The 20,406-nt window shown below is 33.2% G+C and overlaps 2 protein-coding genes across 9 annotated transcripts; one reads left to right on the top strand and one right to left on the bottom strand.

Moving 5' to 3' along the window:
- Nucleotides 1-5,558: 5,558 nt before the first annotated feature.
- Nucleotides 5,559-12,529, bottom strand: Pprc1_1 (uncharacterized). Its single transcript, XM_011194648.3, has 8 exons — nucleotides 11,935-12,529; nucleotides 10,030-10,143; nucleotides 9,792-9,954; nucleotides 8,849-9,715; nucleotides 6,997-8,785; nucleotides 6,796-6,922; nucleotides 6,574-6,719; nucleotides 5,559-6,507 (listed from the first exon to the last, which is right to left on the bottom strand). The coding sequence occupies exons 2-8, from the start codon at nucleotides 10,119-10,121 to the stop codon at nucleotides 6,353-6,355; spliced, it is 3,339 nt and encodes a 1,112-aa protein (XP_011192950.2). The 5' UTR covers nucleotides 10,122-10,143; nucleotides 11,935-12,529; the 3' UTR covers nucleotides 5,559-6,352.
- A 1,199-nt stretch (nucleotides 12,530-13,728) lies between these two features.
- Nucleotides 13,729-18,233, top strand: LOC105218816 (leucine-rich repeat protein soc-2 homolog). 8 transcript variants are annotated; one of them, XM_054227252.1, is made up of 5 exons: nucleotides 14,081-14,265; nucleotides 14,346-14,648; nucleotides 15,138-15,653; nucleotides 15,736-16,309; nucleotides 16,371-18,233. In XM_054227252.1, the coding sequence occupies exons 3-5, from the start codon at nucleotides 15,266-15,268 to the stop codon at nucleotides 17,239-17,241; spliced, it is 1,833 nt and encodes a 610-aa protein (XP_054083227.1). In that variant the 5' UTR covers nucleotides 14,081-14,265; nucleotides 14,346-14,648; nucleotides 15,138-15,265; the 3' UTR covers nucleotides 17,242-18,233. The 8 variants fall into 8 exon arrangements, with proteins under 8 accessions (XP_028900433.2, XP_054083227.1, XP_054083210.1 ...); XM_029044600.2 differs by lacking the exons at nucleotides 14,081-14,265; nucleotides 14,346-14,648 and adding an exon at nucleotides 13,729-13,876; XM_054227235.1 differs by having other exon boundaries at nucleotides 14,081-14,745.
- The last annotated feature ends 2,173 nt before the right edge of the window (nucleotides 18,234-20,406 follow it).

Genomic DNA, 20,406 nt, shown 5'->3' on the forward strand with positions numbered 1-20,406 from the left:
GTAAGAGATCGGGAAACACAAACTACCACGGAAGTTGATTACAAATGTATATTATACTTGACATAAAATGCTGCTAAAGTTCATTAAATGAATATACTTTTCAACCTAACCTAGAAAACTATATATTATTTAAATATATAAAAAGAGTTTCTTGTCTTATAAATATAATCTGTTAAATCATGATCTTTGCTTTTTTAAGTTGTATACTCTTGGGCATTGAGTCCGGATTCAAATATCTCTCATACAGATATAAAAGTGCTTTTAGAATAAGTTGTTGCTTTAAACAATCTCCAGATGGTTTGTATTTGATAAAAGCTTTGTCATTTGTAATTAATGAACATACCGAAAATTTGGTGTATAGGAATATACAGTAAAACCTGTCTAAGCTGGACACCTGCGGTTCAGCACTTTTTGTCCCAGTTACGCGAGTGTCTATGTTATGAAGGAATGATTGTTTGTACTATATTATGTTGGTACAGAACATTTTGTCCAATTTGAGCGAGTGTCCAAATTATACGGGTGTCCAACTTTACAGGTTGTATAATTTGTTTCTAAACTAGCAGCTAGTTAAACTTTAAGCTAGTTTAGCTTAAGTATACTTATACTCTCGCAACAAAGTTGCTAAAGAGAGTGTTATAGTTTTGTTCACATAACGGTTGTTTGTAACACCCAAAACTTAAAGAGTTAGATATAGGGTTATGTATACCAAAGTGATCAGGGTGAAGAGTGGAGTTCAAATCCGAATGTCTGTCTGTCCGTCCGTCCGTCTATGCAATATAGAAAGGTTGCTTTCGAAAATGAGAAAAATCGGACCACAGCCACGCCCACAAAATGGCGAAAACCAAAAAAAAGCATAAAGTGCCATAACTAAGCCGTAAATAAAGCTATGGAAATAAAATTTGGTAGGAAGGATCGCACTATGAAGGGACATATTTGGATGTAATTTTTTTGGGGAAGTGGGCGTGGCCCCGCCCCCAAATAGGTTTTTTGTACATATCTCGCAAACCAATAGAGCTATATAAACCAAACTTTCTGCAGTCGCAGCCACTTCTTAACACAGTCCAAAAATTAAAGAAATCGGATAATAACCACGCCCACCTCCAATACAAAGGTTAGGTTGAAAATTACTAAAAGTGGGTTAACTCACTAACGAAAAACGTCAGAAACACTAAATTTCACATAAGAAATGGCAAATCGCTTCACAACCACGCTTACTTCCTATATACCAGAACTATGAAGACGATCTGAATCGTTTACTTTACAATATATAAAGTAAGCACTAGTGAAGATATCGGCGCAGATCTTTGCACAAATACTATGTTTACAGTGTGGCAGCCCCATTCTAAAAATCGCCGAAATCGGATCATCGGTTTTCAAGGCCCCATATATCGAACACGAGGACCTCGGTGCTTCTAACCTAATATTATGGTTTCCAACTTTCAATGGACTTTATACAATATATATGACGAATATGTGGGTCAAATTGTGTATTATATAATATAAATAAATAAATTGCGAGAGTATAAAAAGTTCGGTTACACCCGAACTTAGCCCTTCCTTACTTGTTTTATCTATATACCTACATATGTCAAGTAATATTTCGCGTTTATAATTGCTATTGCTATTATGTTATAAGTATATTTACATTTTCACAATTGCCGCTATTGCCGTCAGGCGCCAGGATGTAGTCACGCAAAGCCCAAGCTTATCTGCCAAGCATAATGGAGCGAGGTAATTTATTTATGAACTACACACACACACTTTTTTGTTATATGTATGTATATATGTATATTTTATATGTATGAAAGTGTTGTTCCAATTGTTTAGAAGCGCATCCGATTCCACGCAATACAATTAGGTTTAGGTTTGACTACACGGAAATTCCCAAACACGACACTTTAATTCCTTTATTATGGCACTTTAGTGCGTACATAAATATATATATGTATATACATTTATATGTATATATGTATTTTTAGCCATAAAGATACTAAGATCGTATATTTTCACTAGGCCATGCACATTATTATTTCAAAAACTGACTTTATAGGTGTTCGCTTATTTACTTAACATGCATACATATGTATAATGAAACGCATATATATATTTATTTAACTATTTAGGTATTCTTTACACATACATATTACGATTCATAGCGGGCACCACTTTAATACGAGTATTTTCTTCTTCGAAATTTTATACTTTTTCACGCATATACACTTTACATTCTTTATATATTGATTTATAAACTTATACATAAATAATACCTATATATGTATATATGTATGTATGTACAACACTTTTATCACCGCTTTTACGGTATATTTAACGACCAATCACCATTCACTGCACTCCACAAGTTATACCGGCTATTTTCACTACGCAATGTAAATAAATGCACACATACATATGTACATACGCGTGCATTATATGTACAACGTTGTCATAACTAAGTATATAACGGAAGGAACTGCGCGCTGTTCATGTACCGCACACGTCGAATGTTTACAACGGAATGACTTCATTCAGGAGAAAAGTAACGGTATCCTTCATGAAGATACTCGCCAAAAATACCTTCAAAAGAGATGAAGTTTGGCTCGGCTCTCTCAGTTGTGGCCATATTTACCTTTTTAACTGTGCTAGAGAATATCGTACTTTTTGTAATACTTTTTCAATTCGTATCCGATTACCCTTTCTATTTGAAGTTTGGGGTTTCACTACTACATGTACATATATATACAAACATACATATAACAGAAAGGATATTTTTAAATATCCCATAGAAGCCAATAAGGAAGTTTGAAGTACGGACGGGACTAATTAATATGAAATACTCTCACAAGCCATACGAATTTAAGAATTGTGGAATATGTCTAAATGAACCAAAATATACACTTTAAAGTCAATAGGACTGAAATTCGAATTGTTTCATGTATGGAAACTAGGAAACGATATCCATTTTCGGTACCAATTATAAAAATATATTGATATATCACGCATATTTTCCGATATATTCAAGATTTAAGGGGGTATTCTGGTCTAGGATTTTGAATAAATCGATTTTTTTTGCATATTTTGAATGTTTAGATTTTTAAAAATATGGCCTTGGAAGGATTTTTCAAAATTCGACTTATTTTCGGAGATACAGCCGATTTTGTGACGTGACGTCCGAGCCGGCCGAGCGGTCTCCTAAACTTTAAACGCGTTTTTCTCGAAACTACTTTTTTTGAGGTGGTTAACATGATATCTCAAGTTCTACTGAACCGATTCCTTTGAAATTTGGTATATATCTTCTTTATACAATGCTGTATCGTGTCTGCCTTGGATTTCCAAATTTTGATTTGAAGTATTTTTAAAAAATTCAAAGAGGTCGAAAAAATCGGGTCAAAAAAAATTTTTCCAAGTAGACGCCATTTTGTTATTTTATTTTTTTTTTTAATTGGTCAACCCGATAACGCCATCCTTATGAAGAATCTCCTTGTTTTTTGTGTTTTAGATCTCTACAAGGGTTGAAATCACGTCAACCAGGACGCACCGTTTTTGAAGCCCCCACTCCACCGGCCCGTATCTCGACGAATTTTGTTTTTTTTTCCTTGAATTTTTTTTTATTATTAAAATGTCAATAAAAAACATAAAAAAATTGATAGTAAAAATGTTTTTCATTTTTTTTATCTTAGTTTAAAAATTGCCTAAACTTCACGCGTCTAGACAGCATACCCCCTTAAGGAGGCACTTAGATCGATTATGTCTATAATACAAAGTTGAGCATAGTACAGTATCACATTTAATAATTTGTATCCTTTATCTATGTAAGGTACAATTTGTTATCAGTTACACCAGAAAAAAATCCCATTAAGTTTCGAGAATTGCTTCGGATGATATATACTGGTCCATAAAAGGTTCATGAGTCCGAAACTTGCGGAAACGGATAAAAAAATTCAGCAAATTCTTAAGTACCGATAGAAATTTGACCTCTTTTTTGAACACCACTCGGACCTACTCAGCCGTCAGTCGTTTCTACGTAACAAGAACAGGTCAGTATTTTTATCATGCCAAGGAGGTGGTCAAATCAGCAGCATTCCTTTGAATAATTCGGCAAATGTTCAATGCCGTTACAACAACAACGAATTCCCTTTCTATATGGGCCAACCTCCTCGTAACAGATCGTTCACTGGTTCCATCAAACGGAGTTTAGTTAACAATATAGCTTTTTTGTTGTCATGACTATTGATTGAGCTATCAATTGCTTTATTGCAGTACTGGTTGGAGTTAAACGCATTTCTGGCGAATATGATATAAAATCCCTTATTTATCTCATTTATTTTTGGCTCAAACCTTTGTGCAACATTTTGCCTGTGTGTAAAAAAAACACACCACGGGTAATAATCATTCGATCAGCTGTTGTTGAGTACCTACTATATAAATTCTCATACAAGTTGCTACTGCGCATGCAACAATTCTCGCAACTCCCAATAGTATCCGCTCTCTCTCAACTGCAGTGTTGCTCTCTTTACTACACAGCAACTGTGATACAAAAAAACACGCGCTAAACAAAATTCATTGAATGAAATATAATACAAACAATCCTACTATACGTTTGATAAAGAGTGAAACACGCAATTTTTATTTCTTATTTTCTCATAAGTAATTCTTTGTAATTTATTTAGTAAAAAAAATACAAAGCAAACATATTAACTTAAACTTAAGAAATTGTAATTAAAACATAACCAATGAGTTAGTATATAAATATATTATATGTGTGGTTGTTGATATTCAATTTAAGGCAACAATTTTGTTTGATGAAATAGCCGCACATATTTAAATATGTATGTATGTATTGTTGCTTGTTTGTTTGTTTGATGGCTTGCTAATGTTTTTCGCGAAGGCTGCTTAAAGTAAAGAAATATAAACTATTCACGTATATGGTATATATATGTATGTACGTATGTATGTATGTATGTATGTATATCATTATGAGTACAACCACTTTTGGCATACTAACAATATCTGTATGTATGTAGTTAACACATAAAGTTGCAGCAGTATAACAAAATACTTATTTTCTATAGCTTCTACAAATATATACTTTTCCTAGATCAATTTACAAAAAAGTATATATTTCTTTAAGCAATAACATTATTTTAAATATACATAGTTACAGTAAATCAATTTGAGGCAAACACAGCATGCTCTCCGTGCAATTATTATAATATTTCTTAGCTGTTTGTTTTTGTTGTTGTTATCAACTACGGTAAGCCATGTGCTAACGCAATCGCATTCGCCTCCGCACTAATTATTTGACTAAACAAATTAAAATGTATTTACTTACAATTAATAGAATACAAACAGGTAGATTAGAAATTGTTTTAAAGAAATTTAAAAAGTGCATATTTTTTTGTTTACAACTAATATCAGGGTTATATATCAACAGTTTAATTTCTCTTCGTTTCATGCCATACATTATTTGTACGTTTTTGTGTAAATAGTTTTAGTGTCGACTATTTTGTAGGTTATTTCTTTTTTATTTTTATTTTTCATTTTTCTGCTTGTATAGTTGGGTTTGTTTGTTGCATGTTTCGTTTACAAATGTACAAAAATTTACAAATAAATCTATTGTAATGGTAAAAACTAGCAATTTATATATGCATGTATGTATATGTATGTCAGCTTTGACTATGGTCTTCTACGTATGCGTTAAATTCATTATGTTGTCCATTCATACATATATAAAATATATGTAACTTACTGTTTATTACGGGTTTCCCTCATTTACTATAAAGCAGTTCAACTTATTTGCAATAAATGACTGTGGCTTCTATTATCACATTGCTTATTAGCCAACAATGCACGTTGAGAAACGGTAATAGGTCACAAACAAACTTGCTGCTGCTTGTGCAAGAATGTTGTGTGTTTCAGTTTTGCATATACAAAACTTTACAATTTCACAGTTCAATAATGCATCCAATGCTTGTTTACACTTTTCTTCACATGCTATTGCAGCTAATAGGTAATCATCAGTACTATGCTGAATTATATATTATTCAAGCACGGATATTTCATATATGTATATATATATTATACAATAAGCAATTCATTAAAAAAAATATTTAAGTTATAGAAACTAAACTTAATTTATGAAAGTATATTTTATAGAAAAATAAAGTTAGGATTCAGTGTTGTATACATACGTATGTATAACGGTAATTCAATTTGGAATTGTTATAGCATACAACGAACTAAATGTAAGTGTAAATACGAAAACCACTATATATATGCCACTCAATTACAAAAGTCAGCATTTCATACATAGAAGTTGGCCACAATCTATGGCATTGGCTCTCCATTGCCGACGTCATGCTTTGGGTGCATTCACGCCAGTACCTGATTTATTGGCGCTGATTTTCGCTTTTACTTTCTGCAATAGCGCTTCGAATGAATCTTCTTGTTTCGGTGGCGCCTCCACTTTTGGAAATACGATCGAATGATACGTATTAATGCCGGCATTATCTATTAATTATATGAATTGAGGTTAATTAAGAACATTAAAAAAATTAACTAGTTGCAATAATTTACCTAAATCAGCATAGGAGGAGCGACAAAAAGCACGTCTGCCACCGAAACTAATGTCATACATGTTGATTGTGGGATCACGTGCACTGCCATCTATAACTGTGAACGCATCTTGTGAACGTTCGTAGGTGACAAAACCATATTTCATGCTGAAAACAAGATAATGCAAATTATTTATTAATTTTGAGGTTATAAGTTGACTATTTAAAACCTAGCATTACTTACCCCGTGTCTTTGTAGTGTATCGAAATTTGTTTGATAGTGCCATAGGGTAAGAATTTGCGACGCAACATCTCTTTTGTCGTTTCCTCTTCAATACGTCCCACATAAACAATGCGACGCTCTTCAACAGCTGCAGCGATGGAAACATAATTTATATAAGCAAACAAACTTAAAATTAAATAAAAAAAAAACAAAATAACATACCTGGCTGTGAGACATTGTTGTTGGCGAAGTTTTTGTTCGCACCCGGCTTTCGGAAGCGACTGCTCGCACGCGAAATGGAACGTGAGCGTGAACGTGATCTTGAATATGAACGCCGATAGTATGGACTGCGGCTGCGGCTGCGATTTCTACTGCGTTCCGACATATCCGAAGATGATGACGATGAAGCCGACGAATCGCGCGCATATTTTTTTGTACGTTTCTTGTAGCTTGTACGTGGTTGGCGTTGTGTATTGCGTGACATGCGTCCCGATTCGGAATAAGATGAACTTATGGAACTACGATGACGACGACTACTTCTTGACGAATAGCCACCGGCCATGTCCGACTGACGTGTGTTACTGTTACGTTCCGTTGACGAAGCTATACTCTCGGCGGAACGACTACGTGAACGATTGATGGGACTACGACTACGATTACGTTGGCGATTATAAGTGCGATCGCACGAAACATCACTATCGGTCTCATCTACAACGGCTTTGCCGCTTTGCTTCCGATAACTTCGTTCAGCACGCTGTTTTAGTGGAATTTTAGGAAGACGGGCAAAACCAGGTTGCGGATCAGTCTGTATGCCCATACTGACCGTACGTGGTCGTATTCTATCCTTACGCAAATGCATAATAACCTTGTCTTCGCCGTGTTGTTCAGCCTCCTTTTGTGTTTTCTCGGTAACCGGTGTTGTAACAGCATTCGTCATGCCAGACTTCTCAGGTCCCACAACCTTTTGTACAACAACATCCTGTATGCTGGCGATCAATGAGCTACTCGATGACAGTCCACTTGGCATGTTATACAGCAACGCAGATGATTTGAGCAGCGAGCGTTCGCAAGTATTAATTGGTAATATATTAAGCGGTGGTATACTAATATCTGTATTACTGCCAGCTGATACGATAATCACTTCCTCATAATCGGGGTGTAACTTAGAGCCAGTCGCAGTTTGATTTTGTTGATCCTTGACACTGCAGTAGGTGTCCTTAACAATATCCTTGAGTGGTGGCAACTTTGTGACACGCGGTACTTTTGCCGATATTGTGGAATCTATAATTTTCAATTGCTGTGCACGCTTCAACTCTTGCATGCGTAGTACCTTATTTTTAGCCTCGGTGATAGGATCGACTGGTAGTTTTTGATTACTCTGATTTCTAAGCGTTTTCACAACGGTGGTTACTTCCTTACTGTGTTTTACTGACACGCTCTGTACAACGCTTGCACTAGTAACTTGAGGTTCTGTGAACGCCTTAGCGCTTTCTGTGTGCCCAGTTATGTTATTGTCCCCACGTCGTCGCTTATATTCTTCTAAATTTAATTTACGTTTGACTGCAAATTTAGTTTGTTCCATAGTTTCTACTTTTTCACTCTCTTTGGGCGCAATTTGTTTTTCCTCTACAGTTGGCTGTATCACCTTTGGTTTCTCCTCTACTACTTCTGTAGTTTTATTATTTGACGCCGGTTTGGTATCATTCGCAGAATAACTTTGAGAAAGCAAAGCTAAATTTTTACCACCTTGACCCACGCCAACTCTGCATGTGAGTGAACCAGCCTTTGAGACATTGCCCGCTGTGGTCTCTGACCCTTTCTTAGCTGCAGATTTGCCTACACTCTGTTTTGTAGTTGACTTATTTTTAATTGCGCCAGATTTGCCTTTAAGTATGTCACATTGGCGCTTGTTTGGTACAATTGTGAAGTTTCTTGTATTTGGCGCATTATTAGTAGTTGGAGTTGTAGTATGACTTGGGACTGTTATTGTGGTAGTTGGTCGTACTTTTGTCTAAAAAAAATAAATAAATATTTTTAATAAATTGTATAGTCTACTTAATACTGAAGGCTTTACCTCTTTTGGTATATTATCCTGCTTTTTTGTGGGTTTAGGACTCCACGATGGGTCCTTCTTTACATTATCTTCATATACAACATCGTTTATAGCATTATCTGCTGTGGCAACAGCACTTCCAGTTGCCATTTTCCACAAAGATTTATCCATATCTGCATCTACAGTCTCAATATCAACAATGACATCCGATTCAGCATCGGAATCCGAGTCGATATTGCTTTTTACAGGTATTGCTAAGCGTTTTGTTGCTACAGCTTTATTAGTTGCTATTATATTATGATTAATTTGTGAATTCACTTTTGGTACAGTTAATGTTAAATCATCATTGGTTATAAATTCCGCTAAATCGAAATTATTTACGTCGACGTCTGAGCCGATAGTGTTTGTGCTCATGGTACGATTTTTATTACCCGCGGCAATATCTTCTAAGGGCAACTGAAAGCCGGCGTCTAAATCTATACCGTCGGGAGCTAATAGACCGGCTGTTAAGTCTGGAATTTCATCTATGCCTAATAGTAGTGCGTCTGGTTTTTTGTCCTGATTTATGCCAACCAGCTGATTGTTTAACACGTCGCCGGCAATTTCTTCGTCATCTGTACTATCATCATAGTCGCTTGTGTGTGACTCATAGTCACCAATAGAGGAACTATCAGTGCGCGTACGAAAGGTGGCATCACTATATTGACTTTGATTATCATCGAAATCTGCATATTTCATGACGATATTCTTGTCTTCAGCGCTTGACATATCATTATCGTCGGTCGTTGAATCCTCTGAATCCGAGTCTAATGAATTAGGATCCACAGTAATGATTTCGATACCACCATCGGCGGGCAATTGATGCTGCGCAAAATCATCGTAAAACAGCTGAAATTTCGCACACAACACAATTTATTCAAAATAACTTAGGCCCTGTTTTTTGTTTTGCTGTCTGTGCACCTACCAATTCTTTATTTTGAAAATTCGTTGAAACATCTCTTTTATTTGCTATCCGAAAATTGTCCTCTGTTGCGAGCATAGCGTTATTGTACATATCGGCATCGTGCTCGTCATCTGCTGCTATGGGCAGAATTCCATTCAATGTCTCTGTAAGTTGTCCCATTGTGCTGAATAAAATCAAGTTAAGTTAGTTGTTATTTATTGCTTGAGGTTTTTACTTTTTTGTTTGTGTTTGTACTTACTCATTTTCACTAGACCAGAAGTCTGTATTAAGTTGTGCGTAACTGCCGTCGAACGGATCATCGTGAAAAACGTTTAAAAGCCGTGAATCCATTTTGTCGCAAATTGTAATTTAACTGAAACAAAAATAATTATATAATAAAAAATCATTCCACCATACTTATGTATATGTATTTATGTTAAATGTATTGCGATGTTTCTCTTATATCTTGAAATGCAAACAATTCGAACTGTTTTTTTATCAACGAAGAAGTTTCAAGGCCTCTAAAATGGCCTTGAAGATTCTATTTTATTTCTGAAAATCTTAAAAATATTCATAACTTTAAGATTAATATGTTATATTACAAGAGAAAAAATGTAAACCGAGCATATGCATACATACATTCATACGAATATACTATTTTCTGCAATAAATAAATATATTTAAATTTAAAACAAATTTCGTTTAATTTTTAACATTCTCCATAAAAATCGTCTAACACACTCTCTAAGCTATCAATTAATGAATAAATAACAAGTTTACGTTCTACAATCGCATTTTATGGATGTGAAATATGTATTTTTAACTTTATTTTAAACAGTTTTTACTTTGAAATTTGTATCTCATCTTGTTATCTTGTCTTCAGAATTCATACAGCGAACCCTTTTCTATTTCCGCATAACTATGTAGATTCATAGATTAGTCATGAGTAGATATACATACGTATGTATGTACTTAATTGCTAAAAGCACGTGTATTTTTGTTTTGTGACGAATTGTTATCGAAGTAATAAACACGAAATCAAACCCTAAGAAACACATGGTAAAATGTTTGTTGAAGTTTAAACAAAAACAAATACAAAGATTATTTTGGATACAAAAACTCGTATGTTCAGGAATTAAGCATAGAAATGATCGTGGTGGTGTCTTCATGACTGTTATCGTAGTAAACATTTACTTTACAAAGGTTTTGAATTCTGTCATACTACACCTTTCTTCCGACTTCTTGAAATCAAATAGTCAATGACACGATGTGACAACACAGAAAAAGAAAACAAAGTTATACCCAACGTATGTCCATTAGTATTAAATGGAATGCGAGTACATAAGTTTGTGAATGCAAGCGTGGCAATATCAACTCTAGGTAATATAATCATTGCTGTTATATAGGTAGAAATATATGCACATTTGTATGTATGTAATCGCTGAACACTGAAAGTTTGAGTTTGACTGCTATGTTAGCATGGTGCCGGTGAATGTTCGAACCAACCATGTGCTTTTGGTAGAGCCAATAAAGCAGCTGTTTGTATGCTTGAGTTTGTTTGTATTAACGAATGAACACATATTTTGCGTGTTTTTGTTGTCCTAGTGGATATGAAGATAAATTCCTTTTCATATTTCATTATTTATCTATTTTGCAATGAAATTAACAAATAATATAAACTATAAAAAAAATCAAACAAAATAAGCTACGACTAAAGCTGGATAGGGGGTTTTATTCGCTGGTATTAGCAATAATCATTGACACGTTGCATTATCTTCTAAGTAACTAAATTTTAAAATCTGCAGAATTACTTTCGTTAAATGAATAATTAAAGAAACACATACATTATAATTTATTGAAAATGTTTTACAGTTATAATTTTAAAAACAGTTGTATATATGTATTTAGTTAATGTATACATTATTTGTATATATGTATGAATGCAAATAAGTTATTAATTTAAATGCACGTTATTTTTTAAAAGTTGTAAAATCAGATAAAATTACAATAATCATATGTTAGCAGTTGATCAATTATTTTCATGATTTAGCTAGGAATTAAAAACCTACAATGCCGTTACTCTTGCAGCCTCCCCCACCTTTAACATTCGTATCATTTCAAACGTTTCATATATGGCTATTTTTATTTCTCTTATTAAACTTACCTCTATTTAAACACCGTTATGTTGTACTTTATCCTTAATATTTTCTTTCTAAAACTTATTTGTTTGGTTTAGAAAATAGCTTAAATTTTAAATATCTCATGCGATTGATGTCAGTTCAACAACGTGCTCGCCTGTGCTTTTGCTTTAGCGCTTAGCTTCCGCGCCCGCTTTTACGATTTTAACCTCACAATGCATTCACATACCGGCGAGAAATTAAAATTTCTATTACTGAATTCACTATTATAGATTTTCACTTCACTTATTTGCAGCAATATATTTATTTTCAATGGTTTTATCAATTTGCTACAATCTGGATGAAACACACGGCTATTAAACGAGCAAATTCTTCACGTGGCCGCGCGACAGCAACGGTGGTTAATTCACTTGTATTTCGATGTTTCAAACAAGGCGTTTTTGACAGTTGCTTCACTTTATCATCTTTATTCCACACACAAACCTAAATGCGCAAGGGAGACATATGTGTGTGTATTTACACAATTGCCTAGGCCAGCTCTTGTGCTAAACGGAGGGGCAAAGCCTGTCCACGTGTGTGTGTATAGAAAATCGCGAAATTGCACAATTAAATGAAATGTCAAAATATTCCTTCTCTGAGGTAAGCACGTGGAAAAAAATGTGTGCTGTCAAAACGTAAAAACTCTCTTAGATGTGTTTCATGAGTCTTGCCCTCCCTATTCGTTCGTAATAAAACTATTTAAACTATTTAGTTTAAAAAAAATGCTAGCATTTATTATAAAATGTAAACCATTTCATTACCACGAACAATGCCTAAGTAGGAAACTGCTTATTTCACATTGATAGTAAATTGAAATAATGCAAAATAAATAGTCATTCAAAGATTTCACAATGTAACGTAACTTAGAAGTTTAACGTTCTTCAAATATCAATTACCAATTTTTACGCTATTTTTTAATCTTTAAAAATTCAAAAAATCCAAGTATTTTCAAAATCCTTTTCTAGCAGTTAAATTAAGTATAAGTGCTTACAAATTACTTATTTCTTCCACTCACTCGTCAGCTGTTCAGTTCGTTTGGTAGGTTTGCCTGCCACTACTCTGCCCGTTAGCATTAAGCGCTGCTCTCTTGTCAAAAATTGTACATGTAAGAAGAGCAACAGCAAAGTAATCCAGTTGAATTCGTACAAGAGAGTACGCTCCAGTTAGTGCTACCAAATTTTGTTTACACATTTTCATTATTTAGTTTGAATAAATTCTAATTATTTGAAAAATAGCTGCTCAAAGATAGCGAGTATAGCAATAATCTATCGAGACAGCTGTTATTTCGCTCTTTGTGAGAGAGTCAATATGGACACTCTTCGTCTTTCTGACAGCTAGGCTAGCAGCTACTAGCGGTGAAGAAACAAACTTAATGAAGGGAACTTTATGTAATAAGGTGCTTACACTTACGGATTCTTAAAAAAGTTTTTCACAAGTCACAAGTTTTCCTATATTTTTATGTTTTCCAGCTATCAGGTTTTAAACCAATCTCTCAATTTTCACTTTTTAACTATTAAAATACTCTGAATTTTGTAGCTGTCTTATTATAAGGTTTTAAATGTATCTTCTTACTGCGCATGCGTCTTCCGAATCTAATCTCACGAAACTCAAATACTCTTGTGCAAAAAATATCGTATTCACATTCTCCAATTATTTAATAGACAGGACATTCGTTCGCAGACAAGTGAAAGTGATTCAGTGATATTTAAAATAATATTTAAAAAAATCTGTGCAAATTTTACTTGATTGGTAATATTAATCGAAATTTAGATTATGTATGAAACAATTTACAATAACTAATCGTTTGAGACTTATGCAAAAAAACTTCCTATTCGATGTATGCATATAAAATGAAAAATCAATTTTTGTGGATAATTTTAACAGAATAATACCAGAAGAATATTTTGACACCAAAAGTGAACTATAAAGGTATACATTCAATTGGTTAAATGCTTTTTAATTAAAACTTGATGTACCGTAAAAGAATTCCAGGAAATTCAAATGAGTTTTATAAAATATGAAAAGGAAAATTGTTATGATAAAATTAATAGTTGCTTTATACTTTTTTTCATAGGTTTTGTTGTTTTTGTAAGTGGTTGAATTTTCATTTGACAATTGTTGTTTTCTTATCAGGCAAGCAGCAACCCTTAAAAGAACGAAACAGCGAAATGTCAAAATGTGAAGGAATAACCATTTTGCAAGCTTGAAGAATACTAATAAAATTAAATGAGTTTTATTTAAACAATTTAGAGGGATATATATGCAAGGATAATTATATCCATTTGTTAAAAAATGGAGTGTGATTAAGTTCTATAATGGTAACATTTATGCCCAAACCTTGTGTAAAGTTGTGCGTCGAATATAATATGTTCTAAACATTTTTCATTTTGGTTTAAAGTGCTTTGTTAAAATTTATGTATCAAGTAAATAGCTAAAAAGGCTGTGATGAAGTTGGCAATGGTTTGTTTTATTTTTAACTGAATGCCTGTGATTGTCGAAATTGATTGCAAACTACATTTGAAAGGGATTAACAAACATATTTATGCACATATGTATATATGTATCGATTCATAATACAGTGCATTTTTACCCGGCGGAAGTTTCTCAATTTTAAAGCAGCGATAACAAAGACGAATTAAAAAACTCCTTGAAAATCAACATATTGTGAGCATAAAGACATAAGAATACAAAAAATATAAATGTATGTATATATGCATAAATCATTTGTAAAATAGATGTATTATGTCTCGGACTGCATGAATGAGTAATAAGGCAAAACGTTTAGCCTTAAACTTTGTGTAGGTTTCATTTTTTTTTAATCTGTCGCAGTAGTGGTTTTGTATTATTGTATTGTATGTTTGAATTGAAAGTTTTAGTTAAATTGGTACTTAATATTAAATAAATATTATTTCGTTGTTTATTCAATTTAACTTAAAATTGTCTTTTAGTACATAACATGTTAATTTATTTATACATGCACTATGAGTAAATGTTTGTGGGGATTAGCGTTCAAAAATATTAAGTACCAACATTTAAAAAGTGCTTATCGAAAAGGTTCCATTCCAGCTATAAGTTAACATATCATTAAATATGAGAAATATAAAATTTCCTTTGTTATTGTAATTAGTTCTTGTTTTTATCTATGAATGTCTCAATATATAATGTGTATTTGTTTTTGCTTTGTGTGCAGCCCATTCCTGTTATCACTGAGTCATTAATTCTTGCACTCGAAACTATAAAAGGAAATAATTGCAAAGCTTGTTGCTTACGAATTTGAGCAACAAACTGTAGGCTTCGAACGCAACGCTGGGAAAAATTATGAACTTGTGTTCTTCAGCCGGCGCTACAGCATCATCATCCTCTTTGGCATCGGAAGACGCGGCTACAGTAGAAACCACTAACGTTAGCGGGAAGAACGGTGGTGGTGGCGTGTTGACCACACATTGTTTTGGAAGTAGCAGCAATAGCAGCAGTAGCTGCGCCGCAGCTTTAACGACGAGCCTTTCAAATAATCCGACACACAGTGGCAGTGGTGCCAGCGGTAGTAATTTTGGAAATAACAACGAAATGCCACCGGAAACACGTCCGAAGATGGTAACGGTAAAACATCCAGAATCTAACAAACCTAAGCCAACAACAAAGAAAAGTAAACCCATACAAGCGGACCAGGATGTAGTTAAAGCGCTACAGCGTTGTCGTGAAGAAGGTAAATAGAACTTGCGTAAACATACAAAATTTGTGAAAATTGTAATTTAACCTCCTGTTTTTTTTTTCAAATAATATTTCAGGTATTAAACGCTTGGACCTGAGCAAGTCATCAGTCACAGTTATACCGACTTCAGTACGGGATTGCATACATCTTACAGAACTTTATTTATACAGCAACAAAATCAGTCAACTGCCTACCGAAATAGGGTGTCTCATTAATTTGAAGACGCTCGCTTTAAACGAAAACTCACTAACTTCTTTACCAGAATCGTTACAGAATTGTAGGCAACTTAAAGTGCTTGATTTAAGACATAATAAGCTTGCGGAAATACCTTCGGTTATTTATCGTTTGCGTTCACTGACCACGCTATACTTGCGTTTTAATCGCATCATCGCTGTGGCAGCCGATATACGTAATTTAACTAATTTAACTATGTTGAGTCTGCGTGAAAACAAAATTAGAGAGCTGGGTTCCTCTATTGGTGCATTAGTAAATTTAACCACACTAGATGTGTCTCATAATCACCTTGAACATTTGCCCGAAGAAATAGGCAAGTGTGTAACTTTGAGTGCACTTGATTTGCAGCACAACGAACTACTGGACATACCGGAAACCATTGGCAACTTGAAAAGCTTGGTTCGATTAGGTTTGAGGTAAGTGGAAATTGTCAACTTTCTGATATATGTATGTACGAATAACATATACACTCTACAGATATAATCGACTTACAAGTATTCCGGCATCCTTGAAAAATTGTAAATTAATGGACGAATTTAATGTCGAGGGCAATGGTATAACGCAATTACCTGATGGCCTATTAGCGAGTCTTAGTGCACTCACAAATATTACACTATCGCGGAACTCTTTTACCAGTTATCCGACTGGTGGGCCTGCTCAATTTACCAACGTCTACAGCATTAACCTGGAACATAATCGTATTGATAAAATACCATATGGAATATTTTCACGAGCCAAAGGACTCACAAAACTCAATATGAAGGAAAATGTGCTTACTGCGTTACCTCTCGACGTAGGAACTTGGATTAATATGGTCGAATTGAATTTGGCAACAAATGCTTTACAAAAACTACCCGATGACATAATGAATTTGCAGAATTTAGAAATTTTGGTGCTATCCAACAACATGCTCAAAAAGATCCCAAGTACCATAGGTAATCTGCGCAAACTGCGTATTCTCGACTTGGAGGAGAATCGTATTGAAGTGCTGCCCAACGAAATCGGGTTATTGCACGAATTACAAAAACTAATTTTGCAAACAAATCAGATCTCTATACTGCCGCGTAGTATTGGTCATCTCAGCAATCTAACACATTTGTCAGTTAGCGAAAATAATTTACAGTACCTGCCAGAAGAGATTGGCTCGCTGGAGAATCTTGAAAATCTATATATCAATCAGAATCCATGTTTAGAAAAGCTTCCCTACGAACTAGCACTTTGTCAAAATTTAAAGTATCTAAACATTGATAAATGTCCTTTAAGCACAATACCACCCGAAATACAAGCTGGCGGCCCATCTTTGGTTCTTCAATGGTTGAAAATGCATTCGCCCTATAGGCAGATGTGAGTTAGCAGCATTGGATATGTCAGCGATGGTGGGAGTACTCAATGGCGTACATTTTATACGAGTAACGATTGCTATTTGGAATTCCAGCTGGAAGCAGAGGCCGAGACGCAAAGACGCTAACAACGTCGTACTTGGAAATGCACTATCATTTGAGATTAATACTTGCAAATATTGGATGGTGCATTTCCGACAATTGTTGCCATCGCAAAATTAGTGTATAATAAGGATATAAATACATATAATAACATAACAATACCAATTATTAATAATAATGTATATCTTTAAAACGAAAATTGAAAACGACGAATATGTCGGGTGGAGTCTTGCAACTACTACGCGCAACTCACTCGCAGTAATTATGAAAACGAATTGTAAACAATATTTTCTGTTGTAAAAATTGTGTGATGGTGAAACAAAATATAGCTTTAAAAATGCTTCAGAAATTGATTGTTTTGTGAAGTGTGTAGTTGTATACAATTTCAACTATTTGTATGACTACTAACGAATCAACAACCTAACAAATAAAACAAATAAAGTTCTATTAAATCATATATGTATGTATAAATCAGAAAAACGAAATAATGTTATAAACACACATACATATGCTTGTGAATGTTATAAAATGTGTTGCTGTTAATGGAGGAAGCAAAAAAAAAAATTACTGCCTAAATTATGTTACACATTACAATGAAAGCAGCGGGGAAAACTTGAAATGTGAACCCTTTGGGTGTGTTTAATTGTTTTGTTTAATGTGTGTATTGATCCTAAAAGAAATTACGTTTTTGGTTTTAAGAAAGCAAGTGTGAGCTACACATGCATTTATTTCAACGAACAAGAATATATAGAGCTATAGCTGTTATGCAGACAAAATGATGCATATAAAATTGCAAGAAAACCATTTAGATGTGTATAATTAAAAATGTATTGATGTGTGTTGTGTTCTGTACCACTAGTATTTTATATACATAATAAAGATTTAATTTGAATCAAAATTGCCATTTCTATTGCAGAAAGTGAACACTTGTTGAACTTTATTCAAATTATTAATGTGATTTTCAAGCAAATTTGAAATCTATTGAAAATTTTTCAAAATTTATATTTTTGAAAACCACTGAAAATAGTATATTACGTATCAAATTTACAATGGAATGCTAATACTGATATGTTTTTTTTATGTTTAACTTCTCAAATCAATCGCTCCCCCTGATTAATACGTTTTGCAGCATATAATAGTGTATCCATATGTGTATTGTTTCAAAAGCATTTCCAAATATTTACATATGTATATAAATGTGTGCGCACATACATAAATAATAATCCCTATTAATCCAATCTTATTGTAAAGACAAAAACATACATACATATATATTCCAAATAAGTGTATAATGTCCATGTAATCTACGATTGTGAACTAAATAGGTGTGTGTATATTGTTTTATGTTTGATTTCTGTTGATGCACAAATTAAATAAATTCACTCGATATATTTTCGAAAATATTGAGATTTTAAATTAAGATTGATATCAATAGAATCAAGAGTTCTAAACCTATATAATATATTGAATCTCTCCGCTTATGCACTTGTTTGTTGTACATATACATATATATAAACAAAAAATTAGACTAAAAAGTTAAATGAAATAAAAACCAAACTGAAAATATAATAATAAATAAAAGTAAAAAATGTAAACTCAAGCGCCAAGGAATTGTCTAATAATATGTTTAAAAGTTATTTGTATTTTGTATAAGTGAGTGTAAGTTAAAATATAATAATATTGTTTGTATATACAAGTGTATATAAATTTGTTGTGCAAACATTACAATTCAGTGCTCGCTGCAAAGTTGAACTAACCTTTTGAGCGTTGAGAAATACAACAAATAGTATTTAATAATAAGTATATATGTATGCGTAATTAATAAACAAAACATAACCAACCTAATTAATCACACTGAAACCCTAAATTTTAATGTTGCCTGTATGCAATTGTATGTCAAATTTCCTACTATACGTATTTCTAACATAACAATGCATCCCGTAAATACATATATATTTCAATAGTTGTACGTTCCCAATCAAAGTCGATTTGCAAAAATTGATGTTGCTTTTTCGTAGAAGACACACTAACGGTATAAACTAAGCAAGTATTAATGTGGAGTAAAGTCAATCATTCAATTCATTAGCACGTTGGCTATCAGTGCATCTATGGTGAGCACAGCAAAAATAAAAAAATAATAATAACATACATAGGTGCCAATGCATCGGTGATGATAGCACTTTAGATCATTAACGCTGTCTAAAGTGAAAAGTGTACGCTCTAAAGACGTGTTAAGAGTGTTTACAACTTTGTTGTCTATATTATCACACTTATGTTTTTCGTTTCAAAAACGTCAGCAACGAAGAGATAACGACAGTGACGACGACAACCAACATTATAATATTACAAAATTGCAACTTTACTTGCATATTACAACATATTACTAATATAAACATATAGTCGTCTAACTGTAAATAATTAACCTTCTGATTATTTTTCTTATATTTTAAAATTACATCTTTTCATCATTTGTTGTTGAACTATGTACATCAAAAAGCCAAGAAATTAATAATACAGTTATAAAGATGTAATAGTGGATTAAGTGTATATACATATAAATGTACATTTATGCATGTCCCTTTGTGCAGATAAATGAATGTTGGACGCATACTTACATACAAATATTTGCACTTGTGTACATATTTTACTCATTAAATATGGATTGAAAAATTGAAACGTGGAATGCAACTAATGATATATGTATCATGTTTGTATTTGTGTATATGCTGTAAACGATAAAAAGTCATTAATATATGATGTACAAATAAATATACATATGCTTTCCGATTTATTAAACTACAATCATTTTTTTGAAAGGCCAGACAAAATGTAAGAACGATACGCACAGAAAATTAATAAATAAGTATGTATGTACATATATTTTCGATTTGCAACGGTACAAACATATAACAATAGTAATAAGCAGCATTAAAATCGAGTAATTGTAAATATTCTTTTCCCTCTTTAAAAACGACTCAGTGGTGTGTTAAAATTTGATCACCGATGATACGCTAACAACATCTTCACAATATAGGATATTGTTTGCAGATGTAAAATTCAACTCTGTGTTG

The sequence above is a fragment of the Zeugodacus cucurbitae genome, chromosome 2 (assembly GCF_028554725.1).
Source record: "Zeugodacus cucurbitae isolate PBARC_wt_2022May chromosome 2, idZeuCucr1.2, whole genome shotgun sequence".
Taxonomy (NCBI): domain Eukaryota; kingdom Metazoa; phylum Arthropoda; class Insecta; order Diptera; family Tephritidae; genus Zeugodacus; species Zeugodacus cucurbitae.